At 40.4% G+C, this 14,914-nt stretch overlaps 2 protein-coding genes across 3 annotated transcripts in view; one reads left to right on the forward strand and one right to left on the reverse strand.

Moving 5' to 3' along the window:
* Positions 1 to 14,914, reverse strand: part of SEC23A (SEC23 homolog A, COPII coat complex component) — a 480,777-nt gene that overhangs the window by 242,182 nt on the left and 223,681 nt on the right. The gene's annotated exons all lie outside the window — the stretch shown is intronic.
* The window catches only part of LOC128645140 (rhodopsin, GQ-coupled-like), a 62,812-nt gene that overhangs the window by 7,060 nt on the left and 40,838 nt on the right, over positions 1 to 14,914 (forward strand). For both annotated transcript variants that reach the window (XR_008400079.1, XM_053697911.1), the window contains exons 2-3: positions 10,249 to 10,402; positions 11,840 to 12,049. Coding sequence is in view for 1 of the 2 variants with exons in the window: in XM_053697911.1 (XP_053553886.1) it covers positions 10,249 to 10,402; positions 11,840 to 12,002 (317 nt within the window). In the remaining variant the exon portion in view is untranslated. The remainder of the gene's footprint in view (positions 1 to 10,248; positions 10,403 to 11,839; positions 12,050 to 14,914) is intronic.

The following is a 14,914-nucleotide window of genomic DNA, read 5'->3' on the forward strand; positions in this document are numbered from 1 at the left end:
GATACAGGCTTCCAAGCAGCATGCCCCCTTTCCCTATCTTGTCCATTGTAATTTTTAAATAAAGTTGCGCAGTGATGTCATTACGCGCGACGTCCCTGCATGTAATGGGAAGCTCCGGCGATGCCTGTCACTATGCAGGCCCGATCGCTGAGGTGGGAGTTGATGGGAGCCCCCAGATTGCTCTCAAGGTTGGTAAGTGCTAGCGACAGCTCTGAGCCGTCGTTAGCACTCAAGGGGAGGGACATTAAACCCAAAATATTTCTCTTATTATTCAGATAGAGAATACAATTTAAAAAAAAAAGTTTCCAATTTACTTCTATTATCAAATTTGTTTCCGTCTCATTATAATAACGTGCCGGAAGCACTACATGACCGGAAATAGTGTTCCTGCTAATGTATAACATTGTAGCAAAACTGCTGCCATATAGTTCTACAGACACGTGCACACTTCTGAGCTTACATCCTTGCTGATCCAATGGTTTAAGAATTATAGGTAACTATGTAATTAATAATTGTTTTAGAATTCATATTCTCATTATCCCCCCCCCCCCACAAAAAAACTAACTGAAGGCAATGGAAACTGTATCAATTTGGATTTTGCAAGAAGTGATGAATTAGAACGATTATTATTATTATCAGTTATTTGAGCGCAAACAGATTCCGCAGCACTAAAAAACATAGGCGGTATACAAGGTAACATTTATAGGATCAAATAGGTAGAGTTGCAATGTTCTAGTCAGCTCTTATGAAGGTGATCTGCAAACAGCTGTGCTCATAGGTTTACATGATAAGGGGGTTTAAAGGGATAGCAAAGGAGGAGAGGAACTAGGGTTAGGAAAGGTTAGTGTAGGTTGTAGCATCCCTGATCAGTAGAGTCTTTAGGGAGCACTGGAAACTTTCAAAACTATGGGAGAGTCTTGTGGAGCGAGGCAGAGTTTCAGGTAGTTAGTTTACCTACTTAAAAAGTCAGTAAAGTCAATATTAAAGTAATTGTAAATCCTAGCTTTTCAAAAACTCTAGGATTTACAATCCCTAAGAAACAAATAGGACTTTCCGTCATCATTTCATTAAAAAAAAGTATGCTAAACTTATCCTTTCTGTGCCGGTAGCCTCTTTGCTAAACTTTGCGGCTCCAGCTGCCCACGGCACTGTGCTCTTTTTTCCAATGCAGTGACATTTCCACCTCTAACCCAATAGTTGTGCCAGTCATATGGCACTGTTCTGTATGCCAGCACAGCTATTGATTTAGGAAGTGGAAACATCACCTGAGTGCTGTGCAGTGAGTTAGCGAGGAGGCTGTGGCAAAGAAAGGGTAAGTTTAGCACACTTTTTATAAAGTGTTGACTGAAAGTCCTATTTATTTGTAGTGATGGTAAATCCTAGCATTTTTATTTATTTTTTTGAAACGCAGGGATTTACCATCACTTAAAACTTTCATAATTTAATTTCAAACATCTATCCAGTTTACTTCTTTCATATAATTGGCTTCATTCTGTTGATATACTTTGCTGAAAAGCACTCTAAGGTAGGCTCAGGAGCAGCAATGACTACTTGGAGCTAGCTGCTGATTGGTGGTTGCACATGTATGCCTATTGGCTCACCCAATGAGTTAAGGAGAATGAGTTGAGGAGAATTACCAAGAGAATTAAACAAATTTGATAACAGACGTAAATTGGAATAGTATGAACTATGGGAATCCTGAAAGAAACAAATTGTGTTTCATGTCCTTTAATTAATTTCTGCCTAGAAGCCTTACAACCATGTTCACTGCTTGTGCCAACACAAACTAACACAGACTGTGTCCCACAAAGGAATAAATAGCTATCTGTGGTTAGGTTTGCAGGCTCTTGCATATTTACCAGGCTCCTGCATATTTACCAGGCTCTGTATTAAAAGTTGTTATTGAAGCTGAGGAATTAAGCAGCTCCATTAAAGTCAATCCAAGATTAAAAAGAAAACAGTCAATAAAGCACTTCCTTGAAAAGTCATGCTCCCCTGATATTAAAGGGACATTTTAACGGAGAATGTAATTTGTGCATTAGATTTCCTTCTGAACTGTGTTTTCCCTTACAAAAGCATAACTATGAATTTAAAGGGACAGTATACACCCATTTTCATTTAACTGCATGTAATATACACTATTAGAAAGAAAAATATGCACAGATACGGATATAAAAATCCAGTATAAAATCTTCTAAAAACTTACGTAGAAGCTCCCAATGTAGAAATGTTGATGGGTTAGGCTGGGACACCCAGTGAAAGGGGCTTAGAGCAGACCCTCCCCTGCATATGAAAAGACCCATTATACAAATAGAAGCAATCAGTATACATCTAAAACTTTGGGGCTAGATTAGGAGTCGAAAATCAGTACAATTTTATTTAAAAATAATTTTTATTAAAAAATAAGCAACATTTTTACAAAAACACCCCAGGTGGCTTATATAAAATTGGATCATCTACAAAACATTTATGCAAAGAAAAATCTAGTGTACATTGTCCCTTTAAGATAAACCTGTATGAGACTTTGCGTGGGAGAAAGACAGCTGTGTGAGAGATTGCTGTATTGTGGGTGAAGGGTATGTGTAGGGTAATCAGTTATGAGTACCTGGCAGTAAGGGGTTGATTATCTAATAACAGCAGCTAAAAGTCACATCTCCATTTAAATGCACAAAAACAGAATTTATGCTTACCTGATAAATTACTTTCTCCAACGGTGTGTCCGGTCCACGGCGTCATCCTTACTTGTGGGATATTCTCCTCCCCAACAGGAAATGGCAAAGAGCCCAGCAAAGCTGGCCATATAGTCCCTCCCAGGCTCCGCCTACCCCAGTCATTCGACCGACGGACAGGAGGAAATATATATAGGAGAAACCATATGGTAACGTGGTGACTGTAGTTAGAGAAAATAATTCATCAGACCTGATTAAAAAACCAGGGCGGGCCGTGGACCGGACACACCGTTGGAGAAAGTAATTTATCAGGTAAGCATAAATTCTGTTTTCTCCAACATAGGTGTGTCCGGTCCACGGCGTCATCCTTACTTGTGGGAACCAATACCAAAGCTTTAGGACACGGATGAAGGGAGGGAGCAAATCAGGTCACCTAAACGGAAGGCACCACGGCTTGCAAAACCTTTCTCCCAAAAATAGCCTCCGAAGAAGCAAAAGTATAAAATTTGTAAAATTTGGCAAAAGAGTGCAGTGAAGACCAAGTCGCTGCCTTACATATCTGGTCAACAGGAGCCTCGTTCTAGAAGGCCCATGTGGAAGCCACAGCCCTAGTGGAGTGAGCTGTGATACTTTCAGGAGGCTGCCGTCCGGCAGTCTCAAAAGCCAATCTGATAATGCTTTTAAGCCAAAAGGAAAGAGAGGTAGAAGTTGCTTTTTTACCTCTCCTTTTACCAGAATAAACAACAAACGAAGAAGATGTTTGTCTGAAATCTTCAGTAACCTCTAAATAGAATTTTAGAGCACGGACTACGTCCAAATTGTGTAACAAACGTTCCTTCTTTGAAACTGGATTCGGACACAAAGAAGGTACAACTATCTCCTGGTTAATATTTTTGTTGGAAACAACCTTCGGAAGAAAACCAGGCTCAGTACGCAAAACCACCTTATCTGCATGGACCAGATAGGGCGGAGAACACAGCAGAGCAGATAACTCAGAAACTCTTCTAGCAGAAGAAATTGCAACCAAAAAACAAAACTTTCCACGATAATAACTTAATATCTACGGAATGTAAGGGTTCAAACGGAACCCCTTGAAGAACTGAAAGAACTAGATTAAGACTCCAGGGAGGAGTCAAAGGTCTGTAAACAGGCTTGATTCTAACCAGAGCCTGAACAAACGCTTAAACGTCTGGCACAGCTGCCAGCCTTTTGTGAAGTAAAACAGAGAGAACTTGCAGATAATCCTTTCTCCAAACCTTCTTGTAGAAAGGAAAGAATCTTAGGAATTTTTATCTTGTTCCATGGGAATCCTTTAGATTCACACCAACAGATATATTTTTTCCATATTTTATGGTAAATTTTTCTAGTTACAGGCTTTCTAGCCTGAATAAGAGTAGCTATTACAGAATCTGAAAACCCACGCTTTGATAGAATCAAGCGTTCAATCTCCAAGCAGACAGTTGGAGGGAAACCAGATTTGGATGTTCGAATGGACCCTGAACAAGAAGGTCCTGTCTCAAAGGTAGCTTCCATGGTGGAGCCGATGACATATTCACCAGGTCTGCATACCAAGTCCTGCGTGGCCACGCAGGAACTATCAAGATCACCGAAGCCCTCTCCTGATTGATCCTGGCTACCAGCCTGGGAATGAGAGGAAACGGGTGGGAATACATAAGCTAGGTTGAAGATCCAAGGTGCCACTATTGTATCCACTAGAGTCGCCTTGGGATCCCTGGATTTGGACCCGTAACAAGGGACCTTGAAGTTCTGACGAGAGGCCATCAGATCCATGTCTGGAATGCCCCATAATTGAGTTATTTGGGCAAAGATTTCCGGATGGAGTTCCCACTCCCCCGGATGCTCCTCCATCACCAGGGAACTCCTTGTTCCCCCCTGATGGTTGATATATGCAACAGTCGTCATGTTGTCTGATTGACACCTTATGAATTTGGCCTTTGCTAGTCGAGGCCAAGCCTTGAGAGCATTGAATATCGCTCTCAGTTCCAGAATGTTTATCGGGAGAAGAGAGTCTTCCCGAGACCATAGACCCTGAGCTTTCAGGGGTTCCCAGACCGCGCCCCAGCCCACCAGACTGGCGTCGGTCGTGACAATGACCCACTCTGGTCTGCGGAAGCTCATTCCCTGTGACAGGTTGTCCAGGGTCAGCCACCAACGGAGTGAATCTCTGGTCCTTTGATCTACTTGGATCGTCGGAGACAAGTCTGTATAATCCCCATTCCACTGTCTGAGCATGCACAGTTGTAATGGTCTTAGATGAATTCGTGCAACAGGAACTATGTCCATTGCCGCAACCATCAAACCTATTACTTCCATGCACTGCGCTATGGAAGGAAGAAGAACAGAATGAAGTACCTGACAAGAGCTTAGAAGTTTGATTTTCTGGCCTCTGTCAGAAAAATCTTCATTTCTAAGGAAACTATTATTGTTCCCAAGAAGGGAACTCTTGTTGACGGGGACAGAGAACTTTTTTCTATGTTCACTTTCCACCTGTGAGATCTGAGAAAGGCTAGGACAATGTCCGTATGAGCCCTTGCTTTTGACAGAGACGACACTTGAATCAGGATGTCGTCCAAGTAAGGTACTACTGCAATGCCCCTTGGTCTTAGCACCGCTAGAAGGGACCCTAGTACCTTTGTGAAAATCCTTGGAGCAGTGGCTAATCCGAATGGAAGTGCCACAAACTGGTAATGCTTGTCCAGAAAGGCGAACCTTAGGAACCGAAGATGTTCCTTGTGGATAGGAATATGTAGGTACGCATCCTTTAAATCCACCGTGGTCATGAATTGACCTTCCTGGATGGTAGGAAGGATCGTTCGAATGGTTTCCATTTTGAACGATGAAACCCTTAGAAACTTGTTTAGAATCTTGAGATCTAAAATTGGTCTGAATGTTCCCTCTTTTTTGGGAACTATGAACAGGTTGGAGTAAAACCCCATCCCTTGATCTCCTAATGGAACAGGATGAATCACTCCCATTCTTGACAGGTCTTCTACACAATGTAAGAATGCCTGTCTTTTAATTTGGTTCGAAGATAATTGAGACCTGTGGAACCTTCCCCTTGGGGGTAGTTCTCTGAATTCCAGGAGATAACCTTGAGAAACTATTTCTAGCGCCCAAGGATCCTGAATATCTCTTGCCCAAGCCTGAGCAAAGAGAGAAAGTCTGCCCCCCACCAGATCCGGTCCCGGATCGGGGGCCAACACTTCATGCTGTTTTGGTAGCAGTGGCAGGTTTCTTGGCCTGCTTACCCTTGTTCCAGCCTTGCATCGGTCTCCAGGCTGGCTTGGTTTGAGAAGTATTACCCTCTTACTTAGAGGGTGTAGAATTTGAGGCTGGTCCGTTTCTGCGAAAGGGACGAAAATTTGGCTTATTTTTAGCCTTAAAAGACCTATCCTGAGGAAGGGCGTGGCCCTTTCCCCCAGTGATGTCTGAAATAATCTCTTTCAAGTCAGGGCCAAACAGTGTTTTACCCTTGAAAGGGATGTTAAGCAATTTGGTCTTGGAGGACACATCCGCTGACCAAGACTTTAGCCAAAGCGCTCTGCGCGCCACGATAGCAAACCCTGAATTATTCGCCGCTAATCTAGCTAATTGCAAAGCGGCATCTAAAATAAAAGAGTTAGCCAATTTAAGTGCTTGAACTCTGTCCATAACCTCCTCATACGAAGATTCTTTATTGAGCGACTTTTCTAGTTCTTCGAACCAGAAACACGCAGCTGTAGTGACAGGAACAATGCATGAAATTGGTTGTAGAAGGTAACCTTGCTGAACAAACATCTTTTTAAGCAAACCCTCTAACTTTTTATCCATAGGATCTTGAAAGCACAACTATCTTCTATAGGGATAGTAGTGCGTTTGTTTAGAGTAGAAACCGCTCCCTCGACCTTGGGGACTGTCTGCCATAAGTCCTTTCTGGGGTCGACTATAGGAAATAATTTCTTAAATATAGGGGGAGGAACAAAAGGTATGCCGGGCCTTTCCCACTCCTTATTTACTATGTCCGCCACCCGCTTGGGTATAGGAAAAGCATCAGGGGACACCGGAACCTCTAGGAACTTGTCCATCTTACATAATTTCTTTGGAATGACCAAATTGTCACAATCATCCAGAGTAGATAATACCTCCTTAAGTAATGCGTGGAGATGTTCTAATTTAAATTTAAATGTTACAACATCAGGTTCAGCTTGTTGAGAAATTTTCCCTGAATCTGAAATTTCTCCCTCAGACAAAACCTCCCTCCTGGCCCCTTCAGATTGGTGTGAGGGCATGTCAGAACAGTTATCATCAGCGTCCTCTTGCTCTTCAGTGTTTAAAACAGAGCAATCGCGCTTTCTCTGATAAGTAGGCATTTTGGATAAAATGTTTGCAATAGAATTATCCATTACAGCCGTTAATTGTTGCATGGTAATAAGTATTGGCGCACTAGATGTACTAGGGGCCTCTTGTGTGGGCAAAACTGGTGTAGACACAGAAGGGGATGATGCAGTACCATGCTTACTCCCCTCATTTGAGGAATCATCATGGGCAATATCATTATCTATGGCATTATTGTCCCTACTTTGTTTGGACACTATGACACAATTATCACATATATTTAAATGGGGAGAAACCTTGGCTTTCATACATATAGAACATCGTTATCTGATGGTTCAGACATGTTAAACAGGCTTAAACTTGTCAACAAAGCACTTTAAATTTTAAACTGAACACACTTTATTACTGAATATGTGAAAAAGTATGAAGGAATTGTTCAAAATTCACCAAAATTTCACCACAGTATCTTAAAGCCTTAAAAGTATTGCACACCAAATTTGAAAGCTTTAACCCTTAAAATAACGGAACCGGAGCCGTTTTTACATTTAACCCCTATACAGTCCCAGGTATCTGCTTTGCTGAGACCCAACCAAGCCCAGAGGGGAATACGATACCAAATGATGCCTTCTATAAGCTTTTTCAGTGGTTCTTAGCTCCTCACACATGCATCTGCATCCCTTGCTTTCCAAAAACAACTGCGCATTAGTGGCGCGAAAATGAGGCTCTGCCTATGACTAGAAAAGGCCCCCAGTGAAAAAGGTGTCCAATACAGTGCCTGCCGTTTTTTTTAAAACAATCCCCAAGATTATAATAACTATTAATAGTTATAATCTGCCAAATATGCTTAGTAAAGTAATCGTTTTAGCCCAGAAAAATGTCTACCAGTTTTTTAAGCCCTAATGAAGCCCTTTATTCTTATACTAAACTAAGAAAATGGCTTACCGGTTCCCATAGGGAAAATGACAGCTTCCAGCATTACCAAGTCTTGTTAGAAATGTGTCATACCTCAAGCAGCAAAAGTCTGCTCACTGTTTCCCCCAACTGAAGTTAATTCATCTCAACAGTCCTGTGTGGAAACAGCCATCGATTTTAGTAACGGTTGCTAAAATCATTTTCCTCTTACAAACAGAAATCTTCATCTCTTTTCTGTTTCAGAGTAAATAGTACATACCAGCACTATTTTAAAATAACAAACTCTTGATTGAAGAATAAAACTACATTTAACACCAAAAAAACTCTTAGCCATCTCCGTGGAGATGTTGCCTGTGCAACGGCAAAGAGAATGACTGGGGTAGGCGGAGCCTGGGAGGGACTATATGGCCAGCTTTGCTGGGCTCTTTGCCATTTCCTGTTGGGGAGGAGAATATCCCACAAGTAAGGATGACGCCGTGGACCGGACACACCTATGTTGGAGAAAATCTTGTTTTAAAAGTTCACTGCTACAATGGTGACTTGTACAGCATAAGGCTTCTTGCCAAACATGCTTGTGATATTATTCATTGTGCACACTGTAAGTACAACTTTTAGATCTTTATTCTCTGCTCTGTTAGGCAGAAAGAGACTATTAAATTTACCCAGTAGCTGAAGTCCCTGGTCTTTTTGCAAACTAGCAATGCCCCTTCTGTGATTGCAAACAAGTGAATGACAGCACTTCCATGCTATAGGAATGCGTTATTTAATAATGTCAAGGTCTTGGAATATAAAAACATAGTTAAAGAAAAACATTTTTAGTGAATGATTATAAATGTTATGCTTTAGAAACATGAAATAAATCTTAAGAATTTAGATTTTTTTTTATAATAGACTAAATAACAGACACTATAGTAAGAAAACAGTGCAACATCTAAAAAGAAAATAATTACTTAGAGGGATAATGTACTGTAAAATTGGTTTCCTCCTAAAGGGATAAAAAGGTCAAAATTAAAATATGCATGAGAGAATTTCAATTTTAAATAGAAGAATTTGTGCAATATAACTTTTATGTCTAGTAAGTGTTTCATTACTGTTTTCTATTGACATACGTACATATGCTAAGAGTGCCATCCCCCAGTATTCAACCTGGCGGTGGTGTGTACGGTTTCTGTGCAGACTTCATTTGTGTCATATAAGCCACTGCTGACTCTTTGAGAAGGTGTTGTGGTTGAATACTGGAGCATGGGCCCTCACAGCATATGTGCATATGCCACTGAAAAAACAGTGGTAACCCTTACTAAAAACACTTTTGTTAATGGAAGTATATCACAAAAACATTTGTAGTTAAAATTGAAATGCGCCCATACACATTTCCATTTTAACCTTTCTATTCCGTTAAAGGGACATAAAACCACAAATTTTAAAACAACTTTCCTATTTACTTCTATTATCAAATTTTCTTTGTTTTGTTATCATCTTTTGTTGAAAAGCAGAAAGGTAAGTTCAGGAGTGTGCACGTGTCTGCAGTATTATATGAAAGCAGTTTTACAACACTGTTATACTTTAGCAAGAGCACTAGATGACAACGCTACTTCCTCTCATGTAGTGATCCAGACATGTGCACGCTACCTATCTATCTCTTCAACAAAGTTGATAACAGAAGTAAATTGAAAAAATAAATAAAAAAATTGTATTATCTACCTGAATCATGAAAGAAAAATATTGGGTTTCCTGCTCCTTTCTAATGACTTGTTGTACCAGCTGCACAGTTTAATAAAATGTAGGTATATTTAGGTACATTTCTGTAATAGTGGTCTTGCTATTTGAAACCAGAAAACAATCAAAAGGGCTACAGCATCACTTTAATTTCCATTACATTTATTCATTTTGTCCAGCAATTACTATTTGTTACCACAGTTTACCACCGAGAGTGGACAAGGGTGGCAAAACCTTTGCAGAGACATGTTTGTGGTCCAACACATTGACAGGTTTATGACTAAGAAACTTAAATGGACATGAAGCCCAAAACTTTTTCTTCACGATTAAGATGGCGCATACAATTTAAACAACTTTGCAATAAACTTCCATTATCTAATTTGCTTTGTTCTCTTGGTATCGTTTACCTAACTGCTATTGGTGGCTGTAATTAGCTTGTCATTGCTCCTCATTCAACAAAAGGGTACCAAGAGAATGAAGTAAAATTGACAATATAAGTAAATAAGTGAAAGCCGTTTAAAAATGAATCTGAATAATGAAAGAAACTATTGGGTTTCAGGTTTGTTGAAGCATTTTACATGTGAAAAACATTTTGCTTTATTGTTTCTCATTCTAGGTTACCTGGTGGCATGCTGGATCCCAATGATCACAATAACTTTTTACGAAATCTTTTATGCCCACAACGTTCCAAGCATAGTGAAAATGATCTCCACTTGGTTAATATTGCTGACAGCTGGGCTAAACCCGTGGATTAATTCTCTTGCTCAACGGTAAGAATTATTAGGACTAAAAGCTGAAAACTTCATTTCAGTTTATTATAAACCCTTTTAAACATAGTTACTATCACCTGATGCAAAGAATTAATGTGTATTAAGATAAATAAACCCATGTATATCAGGTGGGTACAGAAAATGTACAGACTCAAAACACAGCAAAAGTCTAGTTGCTAAAAATAGGCATGTTGAATATTCAAATTTGTTTTACTATTTTTTATTTTAAAGGGGCATACAGGTGCAACTACAGAATGCTGTAATGTGCTAAAGCATTTTATTATTTCCCTAGTGATAGATCAGAATCCCCTTAAAGAGGTTAAAACATAGTATCTGTCCTTCATTCCCCACATCCAATTGCTCTCTTCATCCTGCCGCAACCACCTACTCAATATCTCCAAAATGTGTCCGTTTCTGAGTGCTGAACCCACTAAATAGCTAATCCACTCTAGTAATTTCCCAACTTGACTACTATAATAATCTACTAACTGGCCTCCCCTCTCCCGCCTCTCTCACCTCCAATCCATCATAAATGCATCTGCCAGGCTAATTCACCTCTCTCGACCCTGTTTCTGCTGCACCTCTGTGTGAGTCCCTTCACTGGCTCCCCATTCACAGCAGAGTTAAATTCATAATTCTCACCCTGACCTACAAAGCCCTCACCAATGCTGCCCCACCCTACCTGTCCCTCACTCATCAACAAATATACTCCAGCCCGCTCCCTAAGATCCAACAATGACCTGCTCCTTGCGTCCTCTACCATCACCTCCTCTCATGCTAGACTACAGGACTTCTCTCGTGCGGCACCAACCCTCTGGAATGCACTTCCTAGAGCTGTCAGACTTTCCCCTAACCTCTATTCCTTTAAACGTTCCCTAAAGACTTTTTTGTTCAGGGAAGCTTATCACCCGACTCATTAACAAATGAACTTCACTAACCCAACAGTTACCCTCATCTCCCCACTAATATCATTCCCACCTTTGCAGTCCCCACCTCCTGTTTCCCATCTAGATTGTAAGTTCCCACGGGAATAGGGCCCTCAATTCCCCCTGTATCTGTCTGTAAAATTTTGTCTTTTATTGTATTGTTTCTCCGTTGTACTTTTATCCTTGTACCCATGGGCAGCGCTGCGGAATCTGTTGGCGCTTTATAAATAAAGTATAATAATTATAATAATAATAATAATAATAATAATAAATAGTAAAAGTTGATAGTAGAAGGGCAACACATTGCTCGCAATTCGCAGCTTTGCAATTGTACAGACCCTGATTGACTCTGGAGCCAACTTTTGATCTGAGAATTTTACTATTGTTACTTTATGTCTATTTAAAGAACAAATTTGAGGGTATTACTGCAAATTGTATAATTAATCTAATATTGCCTAACAACCAGGTTGTGAGTGTGTACAGTGCTTGAAACCATATATCTGTGTCACAGGAAGTACAGGAAAGCTCTTCAAACAAGCTGGAGGAAGCTGAAACAGATGTTTGTGAAAAAGGGCTCCAACCATGAGCACCAAAGCGAGAACGAGAGACATTCAAGTATCCAGTCACACCAATGTCTCCCTGGCAATAACACAGTCAATTCTGTTCAAACATGACTGGGGGGGGGGAAGAGTCTTTGATTTGTACAGCAATGGACGTGCAGGTAACTCGTCACAAGTACACTTTCAATATAATGCATATTGTAGATCTGCTGTCATGTTTACACAGGTTTAGTTATTCAATAAGATAATTTCCCGGGTTTGCAGTTACATTTCTCTCATGTAAGAAAACAAAAAAAAGAATATTTTGCACTATAACATTTTTTTGTTCTTTATAAAGGTTTCCTAAGCACATATTAATTGCATAATTTAACAAACTGATTTAAATGTTAATTTGTGCAACAAACATAGATCAATTATTAATAGACCAGACTCACTAGATTTTTCAAAACACGATCCACATTTAATGTGACACAAGTGAAGTGAACAACTATTCCTCTAGAGAATAGTACTTCCTTCAAAGATCCTCTGGACCAATAACTAGAGGCTTTTCAGCAGGTAGGTTTTCTATTTAAACCAGTTATCGGTATTGCATGTGTAGCTACTGCTTCTTTATAGTGTGAGCCCTTATCTGAGATAGTTACTGAAGAAATTTCAGTTGATGATACTCAGGACAGTTAAAAAAATTTCTGACTAGCTAATACAGGTGGCCCTCGTTTTACAACGGTTCAATTTACACCGTTTCAGAATAACAACCTTTTTTCCAGTCATGTGACTGCTATTGAAAATCATTGAGAAGCAGTGCATTTATTAAAATAGCCAGTAGGTGAGCTGTTCGCTTGTGTTGCAGACCTGAGCTATTGAGCAGATTTCAAAGGAACAAGATTTTCCTGTCTATAAATCAGTCCAGATTGGAATGCATAGAAAGAACTGTTTTCAGAAAAATGCAAGTGAAGTCTGTGTTGTGTGATTATTTTATTAGGTTTATAATGCCGTTTAGCAAATGTTTTTGTTCATTTAACTTAGTTTAATTATATATTCTGTGTTGTGTGATTAATTTATTAGGTTTATAATGCTGTTTAGCATTTAAAGTCTTCATTTCAAAGCTTTAAAAATAATATATTAGGTGTAACTTATGACAATTTTGAGAGGGGCCTGGAACCTAACTCCCTCACTTCCCATTGACTTACATCATAAACTGGGTTTCAATTTACAACGGTTTCAATTTACAACCATTCCTTCTGGAACCTAACCCCGGCATAAACTGAGGGCTACCTGTACTTTTATTGTGATGCAGTTGTTGACATCATCCGCATCAATACTAAGAATATGGCTTTTTCTTTTCCGTCCCGGTTTAGAAAACAGTTCAACAGTTACAGGAGGTAAGTGCGTTTTTTTTGCCTCAGGACAACAAGTCTAAAGGAAAATTTAAACCTGGTGGTCATATTCACTTCTTTTGGTCTTCCAGAAACCAAAAAAAGAAAATTTATGCTTACCTGATAAATTTATTTCTTTTTTGACACGATGAGTCCACGGATCATCTTAATTACTAATGGTATATACACCTCATGGTCAGCAGGAGGCGGCAAAGATAGCCACAGCAGAGCTGTTAAATAGCTCCTCCTTTCCCTCCCACTCCAGTCATTCGACCAAAGTTAGGAAGAGAAAGGAAAAGCCAAGGTGCAGAGGTGTCTGAAGTTTACAAAAAAACCAGAACCTGTCTAAAATACAGGGTGGGCCGTGGACTCATCGTGTCAAAAAAGAAATACATTTATCAGGTAAGCATACATTTTATTTTCTTAAGACACGATGAGTCCACGGATCATCTTAATTACTAATGGGATCAAATACCCAAGCTAGAGTACACAGATGATACGGGAGGGACAAGACAGGAAACCTAAACAGAAGGCACCATTGCTTGAAGAACCTTTCTCCCAAAAGTGGCCTCAGCCGAGCAAAAAAAAAGGTCAAATTTGTAAGACTTTGAAAAGAGTGAAGAGAGGATCAAAATGCAGCCTTGTAAACCTTTTCCACAGAAGCTTCATTTCTGAATGCCCATGAGGAAACAACAGCCCCCATGGAATGAGTCGTAACTGTTTCAGGAGGCTGCTATCCATCAGACTCGGATGCATGGGGGGCATGCCTAAGCCAGGGCTAAGCATGGACGTGTTTTCCAACGGCTCCGTGCCACATCTACAAATTCACTACATTTCCTCTAATATCTTGAATAGAGATTTCTTACTTCCTACAGCATATATGCCAAAGAATCAGTTGGGAATCATATTATGCAAGTTTCCTCTCTGAGCTCGCAAAAAAAATAATAATAAGTGTTCCGAAGCAACTGAGGTGGAGAGATGTGGCCTATGTCACCCTGTAATCACTCTCCCCGGTGAGATGTTTAGCCGAGTAAGCCAACTTTTTTCAGCTGTATCTATCCCTAATTTGGAAGCTCTGGACTAGGGCAGACGGCTCAACTATATCTGCTGCAAAGTGCCGTGAGACGAAGATTGCTTTATACCAAAATGGAGGAGGAGGCTAAGGCCTTACTGGAGCTCCTGATCCGTAAACTGGACTACCATTATACCTCCCTTGTGTCGGAGTTAAGATCGAGTGATGCTAGTGTTGCGGAGTAAGATCCAATTAACCGCTCAGATCTAAATCTAACCACCACGCTGGAGAACGGTACCGGAAAATTAATTGAGACTACTCACCCACAAGGGCCATTTTGGGACGCTACAGAAGCATTCTCGAGGCCTATGCATTCTGAGACTTGGCTCTGCACACCTTCAACTACTGACATGCTACCCGGCAGTGTCGGGCTGATACGGCCGGTCAATGGAAAATTTCATTTAGACTCCGCTCTGTGGACTCTGACTGCTTGCTATGGGGATCCACAGTTTCGGAGCCTTGCTCTCACGCCACAGCTGCACAACGAGCAGCAACTAAGAAGCCTGGTGATGTCCCTCCACATCTTCATGAAGAAGCTTCGCCTTTTAATTCACCAGGCTATCTGGAGCATCAGGAGTACA

This window comes from Bombina bombina, chromosome 1 (genome assembly GCF_027579735.1).
Source record: "Bombina bombina isolate aBomBom1 chromosome 1, aBomBom1.pri, whole genome shotgun sequence".
NCBI lineage: Eukaryota > Metazoa > Chordata > Amphibia > Anura > Bombinatoridae > Bombina > Bombina bombina.